This window comes from Arvicola amphibius, chromosome 8 (assembly GCF_903992535.2).
Source record: "Arvicola amphibius chromosome 8, mArvAmp1.2, whole genome shotgun sequence".
In the NCBI taxonomy this organism is placed as follows: domain Eukaryota; kingdom Metazoa; phylum Chordata; class Mammalia; order Rodentia; family Cricetidae; genus Arvicola; species Arvicola amphibius.
Window position 1 is genome coordinate 20,463,593 of NC_052054.1, and position 23,435 is coordinate 20,487,027.

Consider the following 23,435-nt stretch of genomic DNA (forward strand, 5'->3'; position numbering starts at 1 on the left):
TTAATCTGCTTTTGTACTGTAACTTAGTCATCTTTCTCAAGGTTTCTTTCAGTGTTTGTTGAATTCTCTTGTTGGTTCACCAACCTGTCCATTCTCTCATTTTATTTACATAAGAGTTACTTTGGAAAAGTATACTTTGCCTGTCTTGTTATTACATGCTCAGATAAATATTTATCTTAGAATATATGGTTGGTTAAATATTAAATTTTAATTTAATTAAAAATTAAATTAAAAATTAAATATGAGTATATTACCTCCAGGTATTACACAGGTTCTTTAGAGGAACAAAAGCAATAGTGCCTACATGTGTCTGCACATGCATGTGCACTCCTGTACACATGATAAATGGGGATTGATTAGATCCCTTACATGATAGGTCTCAGTTCAACAGTGGAATATACATGCTGGAGAAGTTGAGAAGCTGCTCAGATCATAAAGCTAGGTACTTTAACAGTCCCAATCCAGCACAGGAGGCCTGGAAGATCCCTTGAGAGACTCTGGCGTTTGGTCCACACTGGGAAGCCAAAGCTGGAGTTCCATGTCAACAGGGGATAGAGCTGACGGGGTAGGGGAACTGGCTCAGAAAGAAACAGAAGCAGACAGGTAACACTGCCTTTTCCTTAGACCTCTTCATAGGTGAGCCATCTTTCTCGAGGTGCCTTTCACTTTGATGGTGAGACTCCCCCAACAAAGTTCCCAGTACCCTCTTCTGGCTTCCACAGGACATCTGCAGTCACATGGATATATGTCTAAAACATCTTTTCCCCTCTATTGGATGTGAGATTTATTGGTAAGTGTGACTGACAGGGTGTGGGATTCAGCATGCAGGAGGCAAGGCCCATTGTGTGCCAGAGGACCATAATTAGGGACATTTGTCATCAGGGATGAGCAGCTTCTTGATGTGGGATTCCCCTCTGTATGCTGTGAATATCATTGGTTAATAAAGAAGCTGCTTTGGGCCTATTGCAGTGCAGAATAGAGCTAGGCAGGGAAAACTAAGCTGAGTGCTAGGAGAAAGTAGGCGGAGTCAGAGAGAAGCCATGTAGCTGTTGAAAGAAGCAGACAACACCCTGGAACCTTGCTAGTAGGCCATGACCTTGTGGTGATGCACAAATAGAGAGGGTTAATTTAAGATAAAAGAGCTAGCTAGCAATACGCCTAAGTGACTGGCCAAACAGTATTTTAATTAATACAGTTTCTGTGATTATTTTGAATCTGGGTGGTGGGGAAATGAACAAGCAGCCTCTGACTACAACTTCTCAGCTACCACATCTTCAAATTTGCCTGTTTTAAACTTAGTGGAGCTCCCCACCCACTTCTCTGAGATGTGGATCTTTTGGTTTCCAGGGAACTTGGTCATGTCTCTGTACAGGGCCTCCATCACATGTTCCTGGTTCTACAGCTTGGCGTGGAAGGACATGACGGACTTACTAGTGTGAGTCCCGGCCACTGTGCCCTGGAACCTCTGAACAGCACACTGTGTAACGGTCTGAAGCATTGACATGGGAAAGTCAATGGGAAAGTCATGGGAAAGTACGGAGATCAGATGTCTGATTATCCACCAGAAATGTCTCCACAGATCTTCACGGAAACCCATACAAGTATTAGGCTACATACCCTACTTCCTGGGACTTGTGTGCAGCCATCACTCACCAGACCCCCATGAGGAAAGGAACCTTGTCTGCTTAACTTGAAGTACTTTTATCCAGTGAATGTAGTGGTGCACGCCTTTAATCCCAGCACTTGGGAGGGTGTGAGCGAGTTTGAGACCAGCCTTGTCTATACAGGGAGTCGAAACCATGTTTCAAAAAATAGAACAAAAATTTATGTTTATTCTTATTATATAACACACACAATGATTAGACAAAAATAAGCAAACAGTGAATTACAGAATGTTCAGATTGTTAAAGACATTTTGTGCCAGCTTTGTCCCATTCATGGTTTCTTTCACCAACCTTCATCCTTGTTTCTCTAAATCTTTTTAAGTGCCTGTAGGAACATCCCTTCTAGCGGCCACTCAGTGTTTTAAAGAAAAGACAGACATTAGTCAGCTGTCAATCCCACAGAGTTGGGATCTTTTTATACCTGAGGGAGGCCTTCAACCTGAGTCTCTAACCTCGAGGTCTATAACTGCCTTGGTCCTCACTCTGTCCTGGCGGAATCCATTTAGGTCACAGCCTTAACAGAGGCCCTGCAAACTATTGTTTAATATATGCATATTAACATATTAGTATACATAGTTTCATTAATATGTGCATATTATAGTATGTATACATATAAAATGTATATTAATAAATGTACACATATTTAGGTGTTTTTAGGTAGATTGTTAGTGTGATTTCTTAGAATTTTTTCAGATATCCTTGCTATTCTACTCACAGTGTTGAGTAATAGGTATGTAATAATCCTGTTGAGTTTGATAATTAATATTTTATCCTTTGCCATTGCTGAAATTGTTTTATGCTTTCTAGATATTTTCTGGTAGAATTTTGGTGATCTCTAATGTACAGTATTATGCTGTCTGAAAAGAAGGGTAGTTTGATTCTTCCTCCCCTCTTTGTAGCCCTTTAATTTGCTTCTCTTGCCTTATTGCTCTAGTTAGTGCTTTGAGGGTAGCATTGAAAAGAAGTGAGAATAATAGATACTCCTGTCTCATTCCTGACTTTGGTGGAATTGCTTCAAATTGTTCTATAGAAAGATGTTGGCAGTGGGTTTCTTATTTATCCTTTTATTATGCTGAAGATGTTCCCTCTGGTCCCACTTTCTCTAAGACTGTTATCACGAAGATGTTGGATTTTTTGATATCTATTGGGATGATCATGAGATTTTTGTCTTTAAGCCCTTTTCTGGTTTATTGAATTTATTGACTGGTATATGTTGGACCATTCCTGCATTTCAACAATAAAGCCAACTTGGTAATGGTGTAAATCTTTAAAAAAAAAAAAAAAAAAAAAAAAAAAAAAAAAAAAAAAAAAAAAAAAAAAACAGAGGCCCTGCAGGGGTTCTCAGTTGAGGGTGGAGGTATGGTTTCACAATGATGAGGGCAGATGGGATGGGCAGGGAGGTGCATGCTGCAGTGTAATTGTATACTGGGGATCCTTCTGTTTGTAATTATGCGTATGCATGTGTGTCTGTGTGGAGGCGTGTGCAGGAGAGCAGCTATCTGGACAGGCAGGGAGAGAACACTGAATCCTCTAGCCCTGGAGTTATAGGCAGTTGTGGTTGCGGGAAACTGAACTCCAATCCCATGCACAGGCAGGATATGCTCTTAACCAATGAACCATCTCTCCAGCCCCTTGGGGATAGCTTTGAAATAAACATTTTTGTCGCATAAATGAAGACTATAAACATAAGTAAGGAATAGGGTATAAATAAGGGGAAAGGAACGTGACAAAGGAGCCGGTGCTGATACACTGAGGAAGGAAGAAGGCCTGCTCTGTTGTCCCACATTGCAGAGGGGTTTAAATGGCCTAACTGAATGTCTCCAATCCAGAAAAAGAAAAATAGCTACGATTAACTAATGCACACTTCTTGATAATGCTGTTTCAAACTTTCTCTGTGTTTTGCTCTTTAAGGCACAACAGCAGGAATGTGTATGTGTCACATTTAACTTTCAGATACGTTCTGTGAAGTGATAAACTGATACTTACACAAACTGAGACTTTGATCAGCAAGCGTGCATCTATACATACAGGCTAGCTCCCTGATTGGTGGAACACACAGTCAGAATCATAAATCACAACGGAACCAGGTGATGGCAGTCCCCAAGGGCACTTTGAAAGAATGCATACTTGAATTGGATCCTGAAACTCACAGGTTTGAATTTATTACACATTCTCTAAGAAATATTATAGTTATATATAAGATAGCATTACAGAAATGGAATTCGATGACAACGAATTGGTTGGTTTTTTAAAAAATGATGACCAGAATTATGTTACTCCATGGAGCTCAGTCTTTGCTCTAAATTCAGCATGTCACTGAAGCATTTAAGTCTGGCTGCAAATGGATTTATAAATAATTTCTTTGAATAAATACCAACACTCTTTGAAATAGAAAAGGAGATTTGACAAAGAAAATCCAAGAAAGAAAAAGATCTTGGTGTAATGCAGTTTAATCACTGGATACTCTATTGTGGCTGCTTAAGTCTGGGTTTTTATTATTGACAGAACAAATGCACAGGCTGGGTGTGGTAGTTCAAGCCTGCGATCCCAGAATGTGGGAGGATGGCGCAAAAGGATCGGGAATTGAAGGGCAATTTGGGTCACATATTGAGTTTGAGACCAGGCTGGGCTATATGTGATGCTGTCTCAACAAAGAAAAACAATCAAAAGCCAAACATAAAACAGGATATAAGATCATAAAGCCTTAATTTCCTGTGATTTAATGACAAACCCTCCCTAAATATCAAAATACTTGTACAGATTCATTGAATACTTTAAACTTTTATCTGGGGTTCATCGATGCTATTATTCGTAGGGATGAAATTAGTTATAGGAAATTATGAGACATCAATATCTTATTAAAAGATATAAGAGTAATATTTGAATATGTCTGGAGGGCTGGTGAAATTCCTCAGTGGGTAAAAGTGCTTGCTGCCAAGCTTGGCAACCTGACTTTGATCCCTGGAACCCGAGAAAATTGTACTCGACACACACACACACACACACACACACACACACACAATCACACACATATGAGAGAGGGGATAAATAAACATAATAAAATTGAAAAAATACACATGGATTTAGATGCATTCTATATAAAAATTTCCTACCCAAAGAACTTTCTATACACCTGTCTTTACATATTTAGCTGTTAACAAAATGGATGTTTTTTAGCATGTGACTTTTCCCTCTGATTCCCGTGGACTGACCCCTTCTGTACCTTTGTTTGCTTGCATCTGAGAATGGAGATAACGTTGTAGTTACCTTGTAGGAATGTTGAGAGAGTCAAATGAGATCATCTAAGAAGAAAAACTGTGCCTGGCTCATAATGAGTCTCAGTGGCTACTACTGTGGCTGACTGACCGTCAATATTTGAGGCCTTGACATAACAGTGCTTAATCTACATTTTGGTATTTTATTTTCCACTTGCACTCTGCTTGGTACAGAGTGTAACGATCAAATTCTCACCATGTTGAGATTCATGATTAAGTAAACTCACATATTTTGATTAAAACGTTTAGTATCTTTATGATGAGAAAGAAGAAAAAGTCAAAGTCCGTTGGACCAACATATTGTTTTCTTCCTGCCATGTTTTCACTTCTGAGAGGGAAGGGCTCACTCTGGAGGCCTGGCAGGAAGAATTCCATGTGAAAAAACGAAAACACCCGGGCAGGCAGCACCAAGCCCAAGAGTGCAGAAGACCCAGGGTCGGCTTCCGTAAGAAACAAGCCACAGAAGTCTGGATTCCAAAATAGACAAGCAGGGCTCTTTGCAGGGCCAAATGACCATTATCTTCCTAAAATTACTCCAAAAATGTTTTGGAAGACAGACTTAAATAAACTGACCCGTTGGCCACTTTCTGCTCACTTCTGTTTTGCTTCTGAAGACGTCAAGTTTGGCCAGCCTTCCTGGCTTACATTTTCATGTTTATCCTTAAACACAGCAACCATGCAAACTCTGAGCGGAATGTCTCTGTTTAAGAGTAGCATGCTGTATTTGTCTACTAACTGTTCTGCAAACCGAGTTTTGTGTATATTGTATTTTTTCTACTTTTACAGATTTTCTTCATGTATATAAAATTCTGGTTTTCTTCTACACCAGCTTCCAAATACTGACAACCATGTTTCTTGTGATTTTAACTCATTTAAAGGATGCATATCATGTTAAATATTGGTAAGTATATAAAGAATATCAAAGTAGTACTATAAAGCAATTAAGAACAGTGAATGTAAACAGAACACTTCTTTATTCATATCAGTAACAAACTAAACTGTCCCCCTTGCCTCCTGGCAAAATGTAGATTTTTTTTGGCAAAATAATAACAGCTGTTTCTTGATCCAAAAATGTTTTACAATGAAAAAACAGTGCTAATATTTACAAGAAGCAAAATTTAAACGGCAGGTTTTTAATAACAGACACACAGACACAGAGAGACTCCCCTCCCTCCCCCAAACACAGGTAGCCGGACTCAGGGCCTGTAATCATAGAAAAGACAGAGGCAGAAGGATCTCAAAGGTTTGAGGCCAGTCTGGTCTCCACTTTGAGGCCTAGTTTCTAAACTTACAGGTGTATCATCTCACAATCAAGGTGCTTTAATCTTGAGAAGGCCATTTTCCATAGGCTACAAACAGGAGGTGGTTTTTGCTCTCCCTAGGCAAGGGTAAAGTAGTCTCGGTGTGTTTGACCAACTCTGGATTTTGCGTTTGGAAAGCTATTATCCATCTGCATTATTCCCACTTTATAAACAGAAGTCACAGAGACTAAATGTTGGGCTGCTGAGAGGGAGGTCCTGGATCTCGGCCCAACTTCACTGGGGGTAGGGTGGGGGCTCAGCCTGGATACTATTTCCTCACTCGTGACTTAGTAAAGGTACTTTCCAAGCTCCAGGAAGGTGACCGAACAATGTCGAGTGCCACTTTCCTCTCCCGTAGCCCCACGGTGGGTCCCGGCCTCTCGCGGGTCCCGAACGCCCGCTTCCCGTGGCTCAGCTCCCCGGTGCACTGGGAACCCACAGCCGCGGCCGCGTGACCCGACCACAAACGCGCGGCACCGCACGTGTCCGCGCGGCCCCGGGGCTCGCGCCGCCGCTCGCCAAGTCGCCCAGGACGGGCGGCGATCGGGGCCCTCGCCATGCTGTTCCGCTTCGGCGTGGTGGTGCCGCCCGCGGTGGCCGGCGCGCGGCCCGAGCTGCTGCTCGCCGGGTCGCGGCCTGAGCTGGGGCGCTGGGAGCCGCGCGGAGCCGTGCGTCTCAGGCCCGCGGGCACCGCGGCGGGGGCGGCCGCGCCGGCGCTGCAGGAGCCCGGCCTGTGGCTCGCCGAGGTGGAGCTGGCGCCCGACAACGAGGCGGCGGCGGCGGCCGGCGAGGACACGGGCCGCGTCGACACGTTCTGGTACAAGTTCCTGCAGCGCGAGCCCGGAGGCGAGCTGCGCTGGGAAGGTACTGCCCACCCGGGCCTCGGGGCGCGCACCCCGCCGCCGACGCGGGGCCCGTAATCCTCAGCTCCCCCATGCAGCGCGGCCGCTGTCTCAGGCGCGCACCCCGCAGCTCGCGCGCTCCTGAGCACACCCCGCAGTCGGTCACTGCTTGCCCCCCAGACCTGCCCACTTACTTGACCCCACCTCGCTTCACCCGTTCCTGCCCTAGGCCTGATTGAGCCTAGGCTTGTTGCATCTTGGTGTGTTTTATCCTTTCAGTGAAAAAATACTGTGCACCTGTCACTGTGCGTTCAGGTTCTTTTTACTTTTAGAGATTTTTGGACTGGAGTCCAAGTGCAGAGTTTTCTTCCCAGCATTTGGGAATATTTCTCTACAACAGATTCAGAGAAGCCAATGTGTAGCCACTTAACATTTCAGTAAGGAATGCCCTGAAGAAGCGGTACCAGCGTGTTTACCCATGACCCAGCGTGAATTGACACAGCCTTTTCTTTGAAGGAAATGACCAGGGTGAAAAATTGAGATTATATATGCTTGGTGGTTTGAAAGAAAATGGTCCCCAAAAGGAGTGACAATATTAGGAGGTGTGGCCTTGTTGGCAGAAGTATGCCACAGTGGAGGTGGGCTTTGAGAGCTTGTATATGCTCAGGCCACACCCAGTGTCTCAGACCACTTCCTGTTACTTGCCTATCAAGGTGTAGAACTCTTAAGTTCTGGACCATGTCTGCCTGCACATCACCACGTGGCACCGTGATGATAATGGACTAAACCTCTGAAAATGCCACCCCAATTAAAGAGTTGCTGTGGTTATGTCTCTTCATATCAATAGAAACCCGAACTGAGACAGCGTGGCTCAGTGGTTGTTTAAATGCCATGGAAGGAAGGCTTCTTGAGACGCTAATATGGGCAGAAAAACAGGCCATTAGCCAGGAAAGATGTAGAAGCCAAGAATCTAGAAATAAAATAAAACAAACAACAGCAACAACAGCCGAAGAATATGGTTTACTGGCATATGTTTATTACTTTTGCTGTTCCTTCTGGCCACTCCTGAGTTTGATGGTCAGCTGGCATTACTGTCTTTCGTTATCCCAGAAGCTAGAGGTGCTGGCCTCTGCTTGTTCTTTCTTTGAAGTGCCTTTCTGTCAATATTACTATGGATTTCTCCACCATAAAATAACTTCTCATAACTTTAAAAACAGTGTAAGGTATACTAGAGTTTTCATTTCCAGGTTCTCTCCTTTATTACCTTTTCTGACATCACCTAAGATGCCCAATAATTTGCTTCATTGCTATTTCTTAGTGCACCCTCTTTAGCTTGTGTGCTTTCAGTCTTTCTGAGGGTCACCACATACATTATTTATAATTTGTAAAAATTCATATCTATTGATATCTGCTGTAAATGCATAAAATTAACAGCTGCACCTGCTATAAAATACGAAGAATTTAGTCCATGCTCGTTACCTCTTTCTTCCCTACTGATTTTATATCCTCATTTTAAATTGTAGAAGTGATATTGACTTTTATTTTATAGAGGGTTTATTATTACCCTATTAAAGAAAATTGCTCTTTAAGCAATTTCTAAAAATAATGCACACACCCCTCTCCTTTCCCTCACCCTGTCTCTGTTTCTACATTAACCTTCATGTGTTCATGTTCTGTTCTTTCCCTGTTAGCAGTGCCCTCATGTGGATGGGTTGGTTGGTGCTAAGAATTAGAAATTAATGAGGAGACTTGCCATGCCCTGTGTTTAAGAGCAAGGATCGTTGGACTGTCACTGCCTTACCCAGAAATATGGTTTTATTAGACTAGCACAGACTGATATCAAGTGATGCACATATTAAGTGTTTGGTAGGGTCGAAGGCTCTCTCTCGCTCACTGTGTGTGCACTTATTAAGTGTTAGGGTTGAAGGCTCTCGCTTACTGTATATGCACGTATTTAAGTGTTTGGTAGGGTTGAAGGCTCTCGCTTACTGTGTGTAGACCAGGCTAGGCTGCAGCTGGTTGCAATCACTCCATTCTCAGCCTCCAGGGTGCTGGGATAACGGGTGTAAACCATCCTTCTTAATTTTACGATTGTCACTATAAACCAAGTGGTGCCAGGATGGTGGCATGGGGCTTTGCTCCCATCACTCAGGAGACAGAGGCAAGTGCCTCTCTGAATTTAGAAGCCAGACTTGTGTATGAAGTGAGTTCCAAGACAGCCAGAGGTATACAATAGAGAGACCCTGTCTCAAAAACACCAAAATAAATATTTTTTTAAAAATTAAAATGAGTTCTCGGAGGTAGAGATTATCCCTGGGTGGGTAAAGTTCCTTTCCTTCACAATAATGCCCACCTTGCTCAAATTTTGCTTGAAACGATTTCAGAATTTGTTTTACTGTATGTTCATATTGAAAAGTTCTCCTACAACTTAATTTCATATTTCTTCTTTTTTAACTATTTTAACAGAAAACTCACACTAGCCCTCAAGATTTCTTGCTTACTCACAGGATTTAATGATTGAAATTTTGCTTATTTTGTGAAAACACCTTTTCTTGCACACCTGGGATTCCTGTTGCAGTTACCACTAATAGGAAGCTCCCCCCAGTGCCTGTGGGAGACTTTAACAACAAGCACCCACGTTTGCTGCCTTGCTTTGGATCTCACATCGTCTTTCTTGAGCAACTTAATCATTGTTTGTTGTGTTCTCTAATATGGGACACCCAGCGTTTGAGACCCCCCCAAGTCCAGGTTGGTCATTTGGTAGAGCATTCTGACCTCAAAGCCCTTTGCTCTTTGCCGTCTTTGTCTCAAGACCTTTGAGCATCAGCATTGGTTGACTATTCTAATGTCAAACTCAGTCTATTTTTTTTCCTTTGGTGGAGGTGATCCATTTGGTTTTCCTTTTAAGCTTTAATTTTTAAAATAAATTGTGTCAGGATGTGTCTCACTATGTTTAGTGTTGCTTGACACTTTATTGCTTCCTTTAATATCAAGAATTATTTTCTTCAATTCATATAAATATTTCTTTTTAAAAAATATTTATTATGTATACAATATTCTGTCTGTATATGCCTGAAGGCCAGATGAGGGCGCCAGACCTAATTACAGATGGCTGTGAGCCATCATGTGGTTGCTGGGAATTGAACTCAGGACCTTTGGTAGAGCAGGAAATGCTCTTAACCGCTGAGCCATCTCTCCAGCCCTCATATAAATATTTCTTTGACTATTTTCTTACCTATATTCTTGTCTTTTTTTCCATTTGAAATGTGATAGTCATATGTCTTCTGCTTATGCACTAAGCATCTCTAAAACCTTTTTCTCCCATTTTTATCTTTTACGTATAAATATATTTCTTGTGTTTCTGACCTTACCACTTGATCTTCTATACTCATCCATTTCATAATTTTGTCAGTGTACTGAAATTTTCACTTTTGGTGGTCATTATTTTTCATTTTTTTTAATTGTATGTGATAGGTGTCTTGCTGGCATTTATTTCTCTGTACCATGTGCTTGCAGTGCCTTCCAGGCCAGAAGAGGGCAGTACAGATGGTTGTGAGTCATCATGTGGGTGATGGGAATTGAACCCTCATTCCCTGGAAGAGCAGCCAGTGGCATCTTAACCACTGAGCCCTCTCCCTGACTCCAACAGTCACATTTTTAATTTCCCAGATTCTCTTGGTCTCTTCCGATGCCATTCCCGTGTGTCCCCCTCCCCCGCTTCTCTGGTGGTTGTTAATGTATTATGAGTCAAAGGATGTTGAATAGAGTTGGTTAAAGTTGGTTTTGTCTTTCATTAGTTTAACCAATTTGTCAGTAATTGCTTTTTTTTTCCTGATGGCTTCATTCATGCTGTAGATTTTCCTCACATATTGGGTAACCTTGGTATAGCTGCTCTCTGGACAAAGGATATGTAGGTAGCTCTGCTGCTGAGGTTGGTTTAGTTTATCCAAACCCTCCTCTGAACAGGTGGGGGGTGGGCAGCAACGCTGGTCCAAAGCCAGAGCTTAGGGTTGCTGGCGACAGTAAGAGACTTGAGGAAATTTTGTCAAAAGCTTCTGGTTCACTGACCATTGGGCCATGTTACTAATATTTCCTGAAACAATCTAAAAGACAGTGAACAATTAGTATACAATTATTACTATGAGAAGGATAGAGATCAGTGAGCTGAGGGGAGAGGTAAGGATCAGGGCCCCAGAGGAGACATACTGTGAATCTGCATTGAAATTGGCCCATGGAGGTCCAGGTTTATAAGCCAGTGCCTGGTTCTCCAGCAGATAGGGCTGAGGCAGAGCTGGTCCTGCCAATCTCTTTCTAGGGCTGAGTGGGATGGTGAGTGTCAATGACCCAGACCTCCCCCGGCCACCAAGAAGAAATGCACACTGAGCCTAGAGCCTGTCGAAGCAGGATCTCACTTTATTACATCAGGGCAGAAACTTATATAGGGCTAAGGTAGTGGGTGGAAGTCTTGGGATGGGGTAAGGTAGAGTAAGGAATAAGGGCCGGCCAATAATATCCTGCCACATCAGCAGTGGCTGGACAGAGGTGGGCCTAGGTCAGGCTGTGCTAAGTCACTCCTCTTCAAACTCAAGTTAGGAGCAGTAAGTTACATTGGGCCTCACTAAACTCAAGTTAGGCGCAGTAAGTTACACTGGGCCTCACCAAATTCAAGTTTGGTGCAGAAAGTGACACTGGGCCTTATGAAGTCCAACAAGCCAGTTTATCAACATATTTTTTATTGAAGAAGAATCAAGTGCCTCCCTTTTTGGCAGCCAGCACATCAAGGACCCTTCAGTTGTGTAGGATCATTGAGGTTAGGGAGGTAAGTTTGTTCTGGAGCAGTTGTAAGGTTGAGGTTGACTCCTGGTTGGTGTCTGCCAACTGGATAGAGATCTGGGAAGGTAGATGTAAACTATGACCTAATTGCCCCCACCCTAATGACCCCCACCCCCTGAGAGACACCTGTAGAAGCCACTGAGGTTGCCAAACTTATCCTAGATATTACTGAGAGAGCTGCAGCAATAGAGTGAGGGAAGCGGGACCACATGGAAGTAACTGGGAGAACCCCAGTGAATAATACATGAATGGATTAATGACATACTAGCTATCATTGTGAAATATGAAGGAGTATGTTCTTCCTCTTCATTAAAAACTTTAAAAATATTTTATTTAAAATATAAGTACAAAAGAAAAACTTCACCAAATGTACAACAGACAAAATTAGGAGTATTCAATCCATTTTCTCAGACCAATCAGAGTTCTTAGGTATTAATTACTTCCTAGTGTTGAAATGTCAAAAAAAGCATATACTTAAAAATAGAAACACCAGTAGTATACCTTTGTACTAAAACCTTTTTGAAAAAAAAAAAAGATCTAGAAGGGGGAAAAGTCGATTCCTCAAGACTATGAAACAAAAATGCATTAGGGAGTTAGCAAGTAGAAAAACCTGTCAGTCTGTTCCTGGTAAAGTGTTTCTTCAAAGAAAACTTCTTAGAGACTGAGGCTGATATATTGCCTTACTATTTCTATTGCTGTGCAGAGAGTATGACCACAAGAACTCTTGTAAAGGAAAGCATTTAATTGTGGTGGCAACTTACAGTTCAGAGGTTTAGTCCATTGTCATGGCAGTGAGCAAGGCAGCTTGCAGGCAGGCATGGTGCCAGAGAAGGAGCTGAGAGCTCATATATCTTGACTCACAGGTAACAGGAAGTGGTCTGAGACACTGGGTATGGTTTGAGCAGATATGAGAACTAAAAGCCCACCTCCAGAGTGACACTCTTCCTCTAACAAGGCCACACCCACTCCCACAAAGCCACACCTTCTAATAGTGCCACTCCCTTTGGGGGCCGTTTTCTTTCAAACTACCACATATATATTCAAGAATATAAACATTTTTTTTCCTTTTGGATTACCTGAAAACAAACTCTTAAAGTTTATTTCAGATGAGTGAAAATATAGCCAAATCTGTCTTGATACAGCATAAAATGCAATGGAATATAGGCAGATCTATTGTAAACTATGGTTTACCTTAAAGGAAGGAGATGAATGAAAGAAATCTCTGTACTGTATGCACATATTCACAGAGCAAAACATTGTATGTTTAAAGTATTATTTTATTTAGAATATCTTTGTTAGCTCGACTATGCCTACTTTGGTCCTTACTAGACTTACATTTTACCCATTTGTCCTAAACCCTGAGAATAAAGTACTTTTTCATTCTGAACAAAAAAAACAAACCAAGCAACTCCTTTGCTAGGCTCGAAAGACTACAATTAGCTTAGATTGCAGTGGGTGCATCTCATAATGTAATGCTATATTTCATCTCTGATCTATCCAAGCAAAAGTCACTGTCAATATTAAACAATTATTCCACTGAACAGTGAAAGTTTGTCTCTTTAAAAATAAAATCAACTTGTAAACTTTGATCAGATGGAACACTAAAATGTTTTTATCTGTCAAAGCAGGTCTGTGTTTTTTGTTTTGTTTTGTTCTTTGTTTTTTATCCCCCACAGGACTGGAATAATTTAGCTACTCAATATAAAATATGAAAATATGCTTAATTTGTATTTAAAAGAAATCTGAATTGGAGGGGGTTGTCCTCAGAAGCTAGGAAGAAGGAAGATTCTGGAAAAAGTTGGAGGAGTTGGATGGAAGGAAAGGAAAAGTATAGTCTAGCTATAATATCCCTGCCCAATAATGGAGTTGGGAAGCTAGGCATAAAGAGGAAGAAGTGAGCTATTAGGTGGCCCCAGAGTAAAGACCTGTAGCCCTAAGCTGGAGGGGCCACCAACACCAACCACAGAGGTTTGAGAAGGGTAAGTTTTACCAGAGTAAGTACGGAGTGTGAATCAAGTGGCACCTGTATTAATTGAAAATGACAGAAGACTTACTGGCTCTCTGGATATTTACCCCATGTGCCGCTGTGGTACCCTTGATGGTGTTGCTGAGTGCCGAGGTCCCAGGGCAATGTCAGTCTTCAGCCTTGAGGCCCAGAAGATCCAAGATGTTTTCCTGTGGAGGAGGAACATGGGGGACTGACCTACCTTGAGAACATAGAGAAGGACAGTTCACTTTCCAGTGTTCTGCCCATTCACAGGTTAGACATGGTCCTGGTGGCAGGCAAGGCATGAAAGCAGTTCTTTGCTCAGTAGCCAAGCCAATGTTGCTACACTTGAAGTAAGCTCCATTGGTGATCCATTTCCTTTGAAGTTGGCTTCAGGGATGCTGCCAGAAGCTGGTATTTCTGTCTATCATAGGGAGTCTTTTGGTTCTTTCTTACACTTCTCTATTAAAGACTTTAAATGCCACAGCCAACACCTCTTTCTGATGGGTTTGAGGGTCATCATTTAGCCTTTTAATTCTCCCCATCAAATACTCATTTTCTTAAACAAGTTAAATATATGGCATGCTATAGCAAATTAAGATTACTTATACAGAGATTAAGATAGAGTTTTAACTATCAATCCTCCTTTGCAAGTTTCAAGATTACCTATTTTACTGGAGCATTTTACCCCCAAAATTTTATAGATCCTGAGATAAGGAACATTTACATTTCAGCAAATGCTTTAAAGATATCCATTGCTTTAAATGGGTTAACATTTTAATAATTAATTCAAGAAGGGGGGAACTTAGAGAGTTAAATATTTGTGATCACATTTAATTTTTTCTTGATTAAAATTTTAAATACCATGAGATAAATCATAGTAATCATATTGGAAATAGTTGCCTTTTAGCTGTTTTCAAGCACATACTATCTTTTTTCTGGGGTATTTTGTTACCAGAGTCAGGAGGCCAGCCTGACCCAGAACAAAGGCCTTAGAAGAAACTTTTAGGTAAAACATGCTTGAGTCTAAAGTGGGTAGGGCAAAGCCTATCTCCAGAACCAGATTTTTAATAAAGTAAAACAGTATGTGACAATTAAAAATATTTTCTATGCCCAAAGACATTTATATCATTGTAATATTGAATCCAGTGATCTACATAGCCATAACTGATTTTTGTGTATCTACAAATGGAGGCAGACAGCCTGAAAAAGTTATCAAGTAATTTTCTCTCTTATAAAGACATATCTAGGCTTGGTGGGCTAGCCAAGGGAAGCGCCAGTGGATTATACTGGGGAGGCAACTGTGGGGGAGCCATGTCCTCTACATCAAAGTCTAAAGAGAGGAGACTGAGGGTTCTGTGCTCTGATTGGGTGTAGAAGGAAATTAGATGTTTGCCAGGAGAATCTGACAGGAGGCAGAGAGGGAGGAATGAGAGCAGAGAGAAAAGAAAACTTGGATCTCTGAGAATTTGGAAGTTGAATGTGTCAGTTTTCTGGCCATTGAGGCTGGTTATTAAGTTTGTATTGAACCCAAACTGAATTATAGTAAAAGAAATAAATAAGGAAGTGAGGCTTAATGATATCTCTGAGTCCAAGGCAGTGAAAAAAGACTTATGGAGACAGACAAGAGGAGTTGAAGAGCCCCATTTTGAATGAGAAGAATTAGAGGGAGGACATAAAATGTTCTTGAAGAAAGGGTAGCAGTAAGGGAATTCCAGGATTAGAGCTAAGTCGAGATAGAAGAGAGTCAGGAGAGGCATTTTTCTCCAGGTCTCTCAGGAGCAGAAGAGAGGGAGGTCAGCATAAGAGAGAATGAGCAAGTGGGGAGCGGGAAAGCAACAAGCAGACATGGACACATCTGTGTGGAGAGGGGGTGGGGGAGGGTGAGTGGCAGAAGGTAAGTGCTGTTGGATGGACTCTTGATCAAGAGGGCTTCCCCAGATGGATTGTGGCTCGTCAAGAGAATGTCCAGATCGTGAGGGACGGGTGTCCTGACCAGGTGATGGATGCTGAGGAGGTCATAGGGAGACGATCCAATGCACCAGTATGATTCTACAGAGAAGGAAGTGTTGAATAGGCAGCTCTCTTACCTGAGTAGACGAGGAGAGGCAAGCAGGCAGGTAGAAGAAAGATACGGTTGGAAGGAACACACAAAATCTGGAGTGGAATGTGATGGATGATGGCAGTCAGCAGAGATAAATGAGTTTAGGCACCAGATGTAAGCATGCATAGCAGAAACCACCGAACAAGACACTTGAGGGAAATCAAGCAGTTGATTGGGGCAACAAACTGCCAGCCCGTCTCTCTAGAGAGAGAACAGGAGCACAGCTATAGGGAGCAAGAAGATTTTATAAAGGCTTAAGGGAAGGTCTTTTCCCCCTAGGAGAATTTTCCTTGAGTAAAACAGAGGCTCTAGGCTAGGTGTGTGTGTATGTGCGCACATGTGTGTGAGTGTGAAGTCATCAGGCCAGTTTCATGGGTGACAAATGTCTCCTTGCCTGTGAGGGCTGGGGGAACGAGGAAACTGTGGTTACCCAACAAACAGAGCCTCCAAATATAACAAGATTACTGAACAATGTTTTTAGGTTTCTGGTTCCTAAGGGAGGTCTGTCTGGGCTAACCTTGGATAGGCATCTTAAGGCATTAGCAGCTGTGCCTCCATCTTAATTTAGCCTCTGTTAATGACCTGGCAGCAGGATGCTTGTTCCTGAGCAGAGCTCCTTTTTCCTTTGCAGCAGGGCTGTTGGGCAGGACCTCAGATATCTGTGTGCTGGGGCAGATCTCCAAGCCTCACTCACACGTTTCCCAGGAAACCTTTCCCTCCTGCATTTACAGCACACTCTTCATGGTGGCCATTTGATGGTACAGAGGGTGCAGATGTGAATGCTTTCCTGCAGTGCTTTTCTAGGCTGGCATATATTTGTTTGTTAGGTCCCCTGCTTTTCTGTTTGCCTAGAAGTCTTCCTTAACATCTTTTTTAAAAAGATTTATTTTTATGTGTATGTTTGTGCCTGCAAGGGATTATATATACCAGTAAGCGTGCAAAGGCCTGTGAAGGCCAGAAGAGGGAGGCATATCTCTTGCACCTGGAGCTACAGGCAGTCTTCAGCTGCTGGTGTGGGTGCTAGGAACTGACATGGTTTCTCTGGAAGTGCTCTTAACTGCTGAGCCATCTTTTTCAGCCCACCTAATGTCTTTTTGTTCTATTTATGATTTTTCCTTATACCTCATAGTACAACTTATTACAGTGTACAGTTACACTGGTCATGTATTAGTGACTTTCCTTGTTTCTGTGACAAAATACAGAACAAAAGCAACTTAAGGAAGGACAGGTTTATCTTGGTTCATAGTTTGAGGGTACACTCCATCATGGCTGGGAAGGCATGGTGGCAGGGGAATAAAACAGCTGGTTGCATTGCATCCACAGTCAGGAAGTAGAGAGAGAAGAATGTTTGGGTTTAAGTTTGTTCTTTTTATGAATTATAAGACATCAGACCATGGAATGGTGATGCCCACATTTAGGGTTTGTTTTCCCATTTCAGTGAACCCAATCTTGATGCATTAATCTAATTAATTGTAATCAATAAAATCCCAGGAGTCAGATATTGGGGTGAAAACATGGAAGATCAGAGAACTGGGAGCAACTGCCAATTGCTTCCTTCCTCTCTCACTTCTCAGTCCAAAAGGCTGTGATCCTGACTACACCCCAGACTCCCAAGTGCTGGTATTAAAGGTGTGCACCACCACTGCCTGGTCTGTATGATTAACAAGTGGCTAGCTCCACCCTCTGATCTCCAGGCAACCTTTATTTGTCAGAACACAAATAAAATATCATACAACACAGTTTAGAATTCCTATGCAGGTTTGTTTGTCTACATAGAAGTTTGTCTCATGGGTGATGCTAGAGCCTGTCAAGTTGTCAGTCAAAGTTAACCATCATGGATAATATTATATTGGACCCTGGAGCAGCAAGTACTGGGACCTCAATGTGAATGAACCTAAAACAAAACAAAGCAAGCAAGCAAGCAAACAAACAAAAACTGTAGCCAAACCAAAAGAAACTTGCCATACAGCCACTTCCTCCTCAGTTGCTTTCTCAATACTCCCCTTGGATTTACTTTGCCCAGACTGTCCCATTTTCTGAATCTAATTGATCCCACCCAGCTAGGAGTTCATATGTTTAAGTTTAGAGGAAAGAAAAATGTCAAGTGAGAAGTCACACTGCAATTTTTTGGCTTTTCCCATTAAGATGGTGGTCAGAACTCTAGTCATCAGAGCTGTCTTCTGTGGAATTAAAGAGAAGACAGAAATATGGAAAAGTCTGTCTCAGGAATCCCCTTTGTCTTGAAAGCTAAAAGAGTACTATACTATCCCCCTCCCACCCACTTCTTTTGTGTTTAGATTTGGCCAGCACTGTCATGCTTGACTGTATCAGTAACTTTCTGTTGTCATGGTGAAACATTACAGCCAAGAGCGACTTAAGTAAATGTTTATTTTGGCCTGTGGACCCAGAGAGATAGAGTCTTTCATGGCAGGAAGGCATGACATGGAAGACAGAGCAGCAATCTGGTTGATAGCATTTTGTGGCTACACATACTTCCTCCAGTATGGCTGTGCCTCCTAGAGGTTCCCTAATCATATCACTGCTGACTGGGGGCAAAAGTTCAAATCCATGAGTCTATAGGGGCAGTTTCTCCTCACACTATCATGTTTCTGCTATAGAATTCGACCCAACTCTTTGCTGCTCTCCTGAAGAAAGTTGTGGTTTTGGTTACCAAGGAGAGTGAGGGGAGTAGATTCTGTGAAGGTGACACTGTCCACTGCATTTTTAAAACAGAAGAGATCAAGTGCAGTGTTTGTTGGTGTAAGATAGACCTTCCTACCAGGGTAGGGATCCCATGGCTTGGTTTTCATTTTACATCTCGCTGATGTAGTGGGTACACAGCGGCTGCTCGGTGACTATTGGATGAGGGGATGGAGCACAGGGTAGACGAGATAGGTGTTGTTATCGAGTGTCTACCAGGTAGTCGGGATGTCCTCAGTGTTTTCCTTAAGTCACTCTTGGTCCTCAGATCATCACTGAGGCTGCTGCTCCTTTCTTCACTGCACAAATGAGATCAATGAGACTTTCTGCAGGATTCTGTCTGCTGTCAATCACAGGCAGTGGGCATTTCCCGTGAAATCCTCTATTTTCAGCTCTCGCAGTTTCACCTACACTTTTTTTTTGTATATTTCCTTTCTCTCTTACTTAGTTCATATTTAAATTCTTGACCGTGCTGAACATATGACTAGAGACTTTGTCTTCTGGTTCCTGTGAGGGTGTCATATTTCCGTGTTGTTTCTAATATATTTTCTGACATTATGGGAAGTAATCCCTTTTTCTGTGTAACATATCAGGACTTCAGTTGTGGATTTTTTAAAAAAAAAACTTATTTTGGTTATATTGCATATATTTTCACAAATATACTAGTATAGTTTTAAATATACAGGAAAATTTCAGGGTCAATACAGAGCACCATATGTTATGTGCCTTGGGTATTTCTACTATATTGCTAACAGTTCATATTTATTTGCTACACTTGTAAAAACTGCAAGAACTGATATTTATTATGCATTATTAATGAGAGTACAAACTTATCAACGTTTTCAATTGTCAATCTAATTGACTTTTTCTTACTTAGAATCTCATTCACGAGGTTATCATGGAGCACACCTTTAACCCCAGCACTTAGGAGGCAGAAGCAGGCAGATCTCTATGAGTTTGAGGTCAGCTTGGGAGAGAAGAAGAATCTTAATTATATTACCACAGTGCACTAACTACTTCAGGCAACCTTTCTTGTTTCTAAGATGACCTTGATAGTTAGGAAGTGTTCTGATTGGGTGCTCTGAAAATATTCCTAGGGTCTTTCTCATAATTAGAATGTAGGTGGCTTTAGGGAGGAAGACCTGTGAGGTACAGCGCTGACTCTAGAGTTTATTATGGAGTAAAAGGGGGTTATTTTAAAGGGTGAGAGTGGACAGTAGTTGAAGGGACAATATCAGATAAAAACTCTGTCAGGGTGAGAGCAAATAGTGTGGCCAGAGTCCACTTTTGGGAGGTCAGAGTTGGCAGTGGTTGAGGGGACAACTATAGAGGAAAATACTCCTGAGGGTTGCGCTGACCTACATGTTTTGGTAGGTTTCATAGTATTTTCTAAGATCTCTGGACAGCTGGCTTTCTGTGGTGGTATTTTCCTGTTCAGGTGAGCACCAGGAGGGACAGAGGTTGCCTTTGTTCTTTACTAGAAAAATTCATGCTCGACAGTGATATTATTATCTTTTGGGTAGTTTAGAATGTCCCATCAAGAGCCAAAGACATGGCTCAGATCTTTCTCTTTTGATCAAGAACTGAAGTCCGGTAGTCTTAGTGTGTTGGGAGCAGTGAGACTCCAGATCCTGAATTTCTTGTAATCCCCTAATCTGAGTGCCTACAGCTGCTCTGAGCACAAGACCTTCAGGAGTTCCTGATGGCAGGAGAGTGGTTTCTGGTGGGTTTGGCTGGGGTGTGGCTATCTCTATATAATCTGCCCCTGAACACAATAAAGGGGGCATTCTTGGGGAATTCAAGGATGACCCTTGTCGCTGTCTTTCTGTCTGTGTGTGTCTGTGTATTTTAACCTCCAGCCCCTTGCCCTAATCTCGCGAACTGTGTGCCAGCACACCGAACGCAGACACGGGGTCGCCGTGCGTGGCATTAGTGCCTGGTTTTGCAGGCTGCTTGTTATGAGGGTCGGTCTATCCTAGCTAGATACCCAATGTCCAGACTCTTTCCTACGTGAAAGACAAGATTTAGATGTTACATTGTTAGTTGTGCCATCTTAGAGGTTTTGAAAATGTCACTTGCTGAATACTAAGATAGAGGTAATTCTGAAGAGTGTGTAGAAGACACGGATTTAGCTCAAGTTCAGAATAATTATGAAGGATAATTGAGTTAATGTATATGAACAATCTATCAAGATGAGTATTTATTTTGTATAAAACACTGACTATGCAGTTGTGGTTTATGTTTGTTAATTTTCTGTGATCTCTCACTTTTGCTCTGTAGTCAAGGCAGATTGGATGAGGTGTATATTCCTTTTGAAAGTGCTCTATACAAAAGCTGTGTATGTGTGTGTGTTTGTGTGTGCATGTGTGTGAGTGTGTGTGATAGCCTTCAGTTTTACTCCTTAGGAATTTGGGTATGAAATTTTCACTCGAGTTGATTCTCTTTAGACTGTGAATAAAGAGGTTCTGTTGTCATTGAAAGATACCGTGCACAGGTCGACCTAGTTGGAAATAAATTTGGAGTCGACCTAGTTGGAAATAAATTTGGAGAAAGACATAATCCAAACTACACCTTTGAAAGAAAGGAAACTAGATATTATGGGGTTGTAAAGGGAAAAATTCTGTATAATGAAAGTTGGTTAATTTCATTAAATTCCACGTTTTAATATTTCTTAGACATTTGAACTAGAAACTGCTTCTGTAGAAAAACACCAGCACCTTGATGTGACTAAAAATCTGGAATCGCTGCCTTTGTTCTGTGTCTCCTTCACTTAGGGCCACCTCCTTATGTCTGCAGTGTGGTGTGTTATTCTCTCAGAGCTCTGTCTAACTATTTCATCCAAGACTGAAGGAATATGGGTAAATCATTACTCCCAAAACTGCAGTCATCGTGAAATCAGGGAAGACTAAAAGTTCTTGGGCAGACCCACCATCCCACCCCTGGATGGTAACTATACAAGAAGGCAAGATTGTATCTTGCAGCAGAAGTGGTCATCTTGTAGGAACCATGTTGAACCCTTCAAATGGTGACAGATAAGGATCTCCAGACCCCATGTAGAACCAGAACTGAAATAGTGACCAAGCAGAACATTGAGCTTCTTTGTGCAGGCCTCTAATTCACTAGCTGTTTCTCTACTCAGACCTAAAGCTCATATCTATAGCTGGGAGATGGACTTGGGCCAAGTGGGTCCCTTTATCTGTCCCTCTTCCCAGTGTGGCATACCTCTTCTCTAGGGCTGGTATTATTAGTCATCTCTTTAATTGGCATATGGGACAAATGGCATGTTGAGACTTCTAGATCTCAAGCTCTTTCCCTAAAAATACCCACCGATCCCTAAATTTGATTGTAGTCATTGAGAAAACATCACCATTACTTTCCCTTCCCTAGTTAAAAAAAAAAAAAAAAAAAGGAAATTCAGGTTTGGTGGTACATGCCTGTAGTCCCAGTATGTAGGAAGTAGAGGAAGGATATTCAAGAGCCCAGGACAAGCCTGAGCTGTAGGAGACCATGCCTCACAAATCCAGACATAAGCACACTTTCCTAACATAACTTTGTAAACCAGAATCATTAATTTCGTCATTTATTACCTTTAACCCCTTTGTGACTACATCGTATGCCTGGATTTGTGGCTGCTGCTTAGAAAGATAAACTTCCACAGTGCTTGACTTTTGACTTTTGACTAGTTTTATAACACAGACACACACCAATAAGAACTGTTCACAAGTTTGAGCATCTATGATACTTAGAGATGTGGAAGAAGGTCTTCTTTTTGGAAGTTTGGGAAAGAGGGAGGGGTTTAAGAAGGCTTTGTAGAAGACATAGTATTCTGAGTTTGTTAACTAATGAAAACTAGAGCGTATCTAATTTATCATCTCTGTAATTATATAAATGAATATAATAAAATTATTTTTAAAAATTGTCTCCTTTGAGGACCAGTGGATGAGATGGCTCAGCAGCCACACAAGCCATAGGAGCTGAGTTGGATCCCTGGAACCCACAATAGATGGATGTGGTGGCTCACATCTGTAATCCCAGCACTCCTATAATGAAATGGGAGGCAGAGATAGGGGAAGGTCAGTCAGCCTGGAGTACACATACAACAAGAGAGAGTCTGCAACAAGGTGGAAAGAGAGAAATGTACTTCCAAAGTTATCTTCCTGCTACCACATTCTCATTGTCACTCCCTTCGTTCCTTCCCTCCCTCCCTCCCTCCCTCCCTCCCTCCCTCCCTCCCTCCCTCCCTCCTTCCCTCCCTTCCTCCCTCTCCCTCTCCTTCTCTCTCTAAAACACACACACACACACACACACACACACACACACACACACACATACACAGAGAGAGAGAAAAAAAAGAAAGAAAGGAAAAAATATGTTTGTTTTGAGTACAAGTGGAAACCAGGATGGTGAGGTGAAACAAATTGTATGAATATGTTTTTGAGTTTTGTGTTTCCTAAAACAAGGGCGGGGCAGAGACTAGTGTGGCAACAAATCTCCTAACATTGGCTTTGCAATGCATGCACTGGTTTCATGGCATTCTTCACTTTTTTGTAAATAAGTAAGACAGGAGTGTTGAATGCTAACGGAATGGAGTTATCTCTGGGGTACTTCTGCCCTTCCCCTGCCAACCCCTATCCCCTCTTTCTGAGCACTGAAGGATGAGTGCTCTTTGCTCTTTTTTCTTCAGATCTCTTATTTCATGTTCTTTCTCTGGAAGCCATCTATCCTCAAG

General features: G+C 42.0%; 1 protein-coding gene, 1 non-coding gene and 1 pseudogene across 3 annotated transcripts in view; 1 reads left to right on the plus strand and 2 right to left on the minus strand.

Moving 5' to 3' along the window:
• Positions 1 to 1,565: 1,565 nt before the first annotated feature.
• Positions 1,566 to 1,699, minus strand: LOC119822060. Its single transcript, XR_005286667.1, has one exon. It is a non-coding gene; the product is annotated as a small nucleolar RNA SNORA70 (small nucleolar RNA).
• A 4,887-nt stretch (positions 1,700 to 6,586) lies between these two features.
• Positions 6,587 to 23,435, plus strand: part of Epm2a (EPM2A glucan phosphatase, laforin) — a 106,975-nt gene continuing 90,126 nt past the window's right edge. The window contains exon 1 of one of the 2 annotated variants that reach the window (XM_038340236.2): positions 6,587 to 6,605. Coding sequence is in view for 1 of the 2 variants with exons in the window: in XM_038340235.2 (XP_038196163.1) it covers positions 6,798 to 7,104 (307 nt within the window). In the remaining variant the exon portion in view is untranslated. Of the gene's footprint in view, positions 6,606 to 6,797; positions 7,105 to 23,435 lie in introns of those variants that run through there. The other variant, XM_038340235.2, reaches the window with a different exon arrangement.
• Positions 21,697 to 23,435, minus strand: part of LOC119820645 — a 30,706-nt pseudogene continuing 28,967 nt past the window's right edge.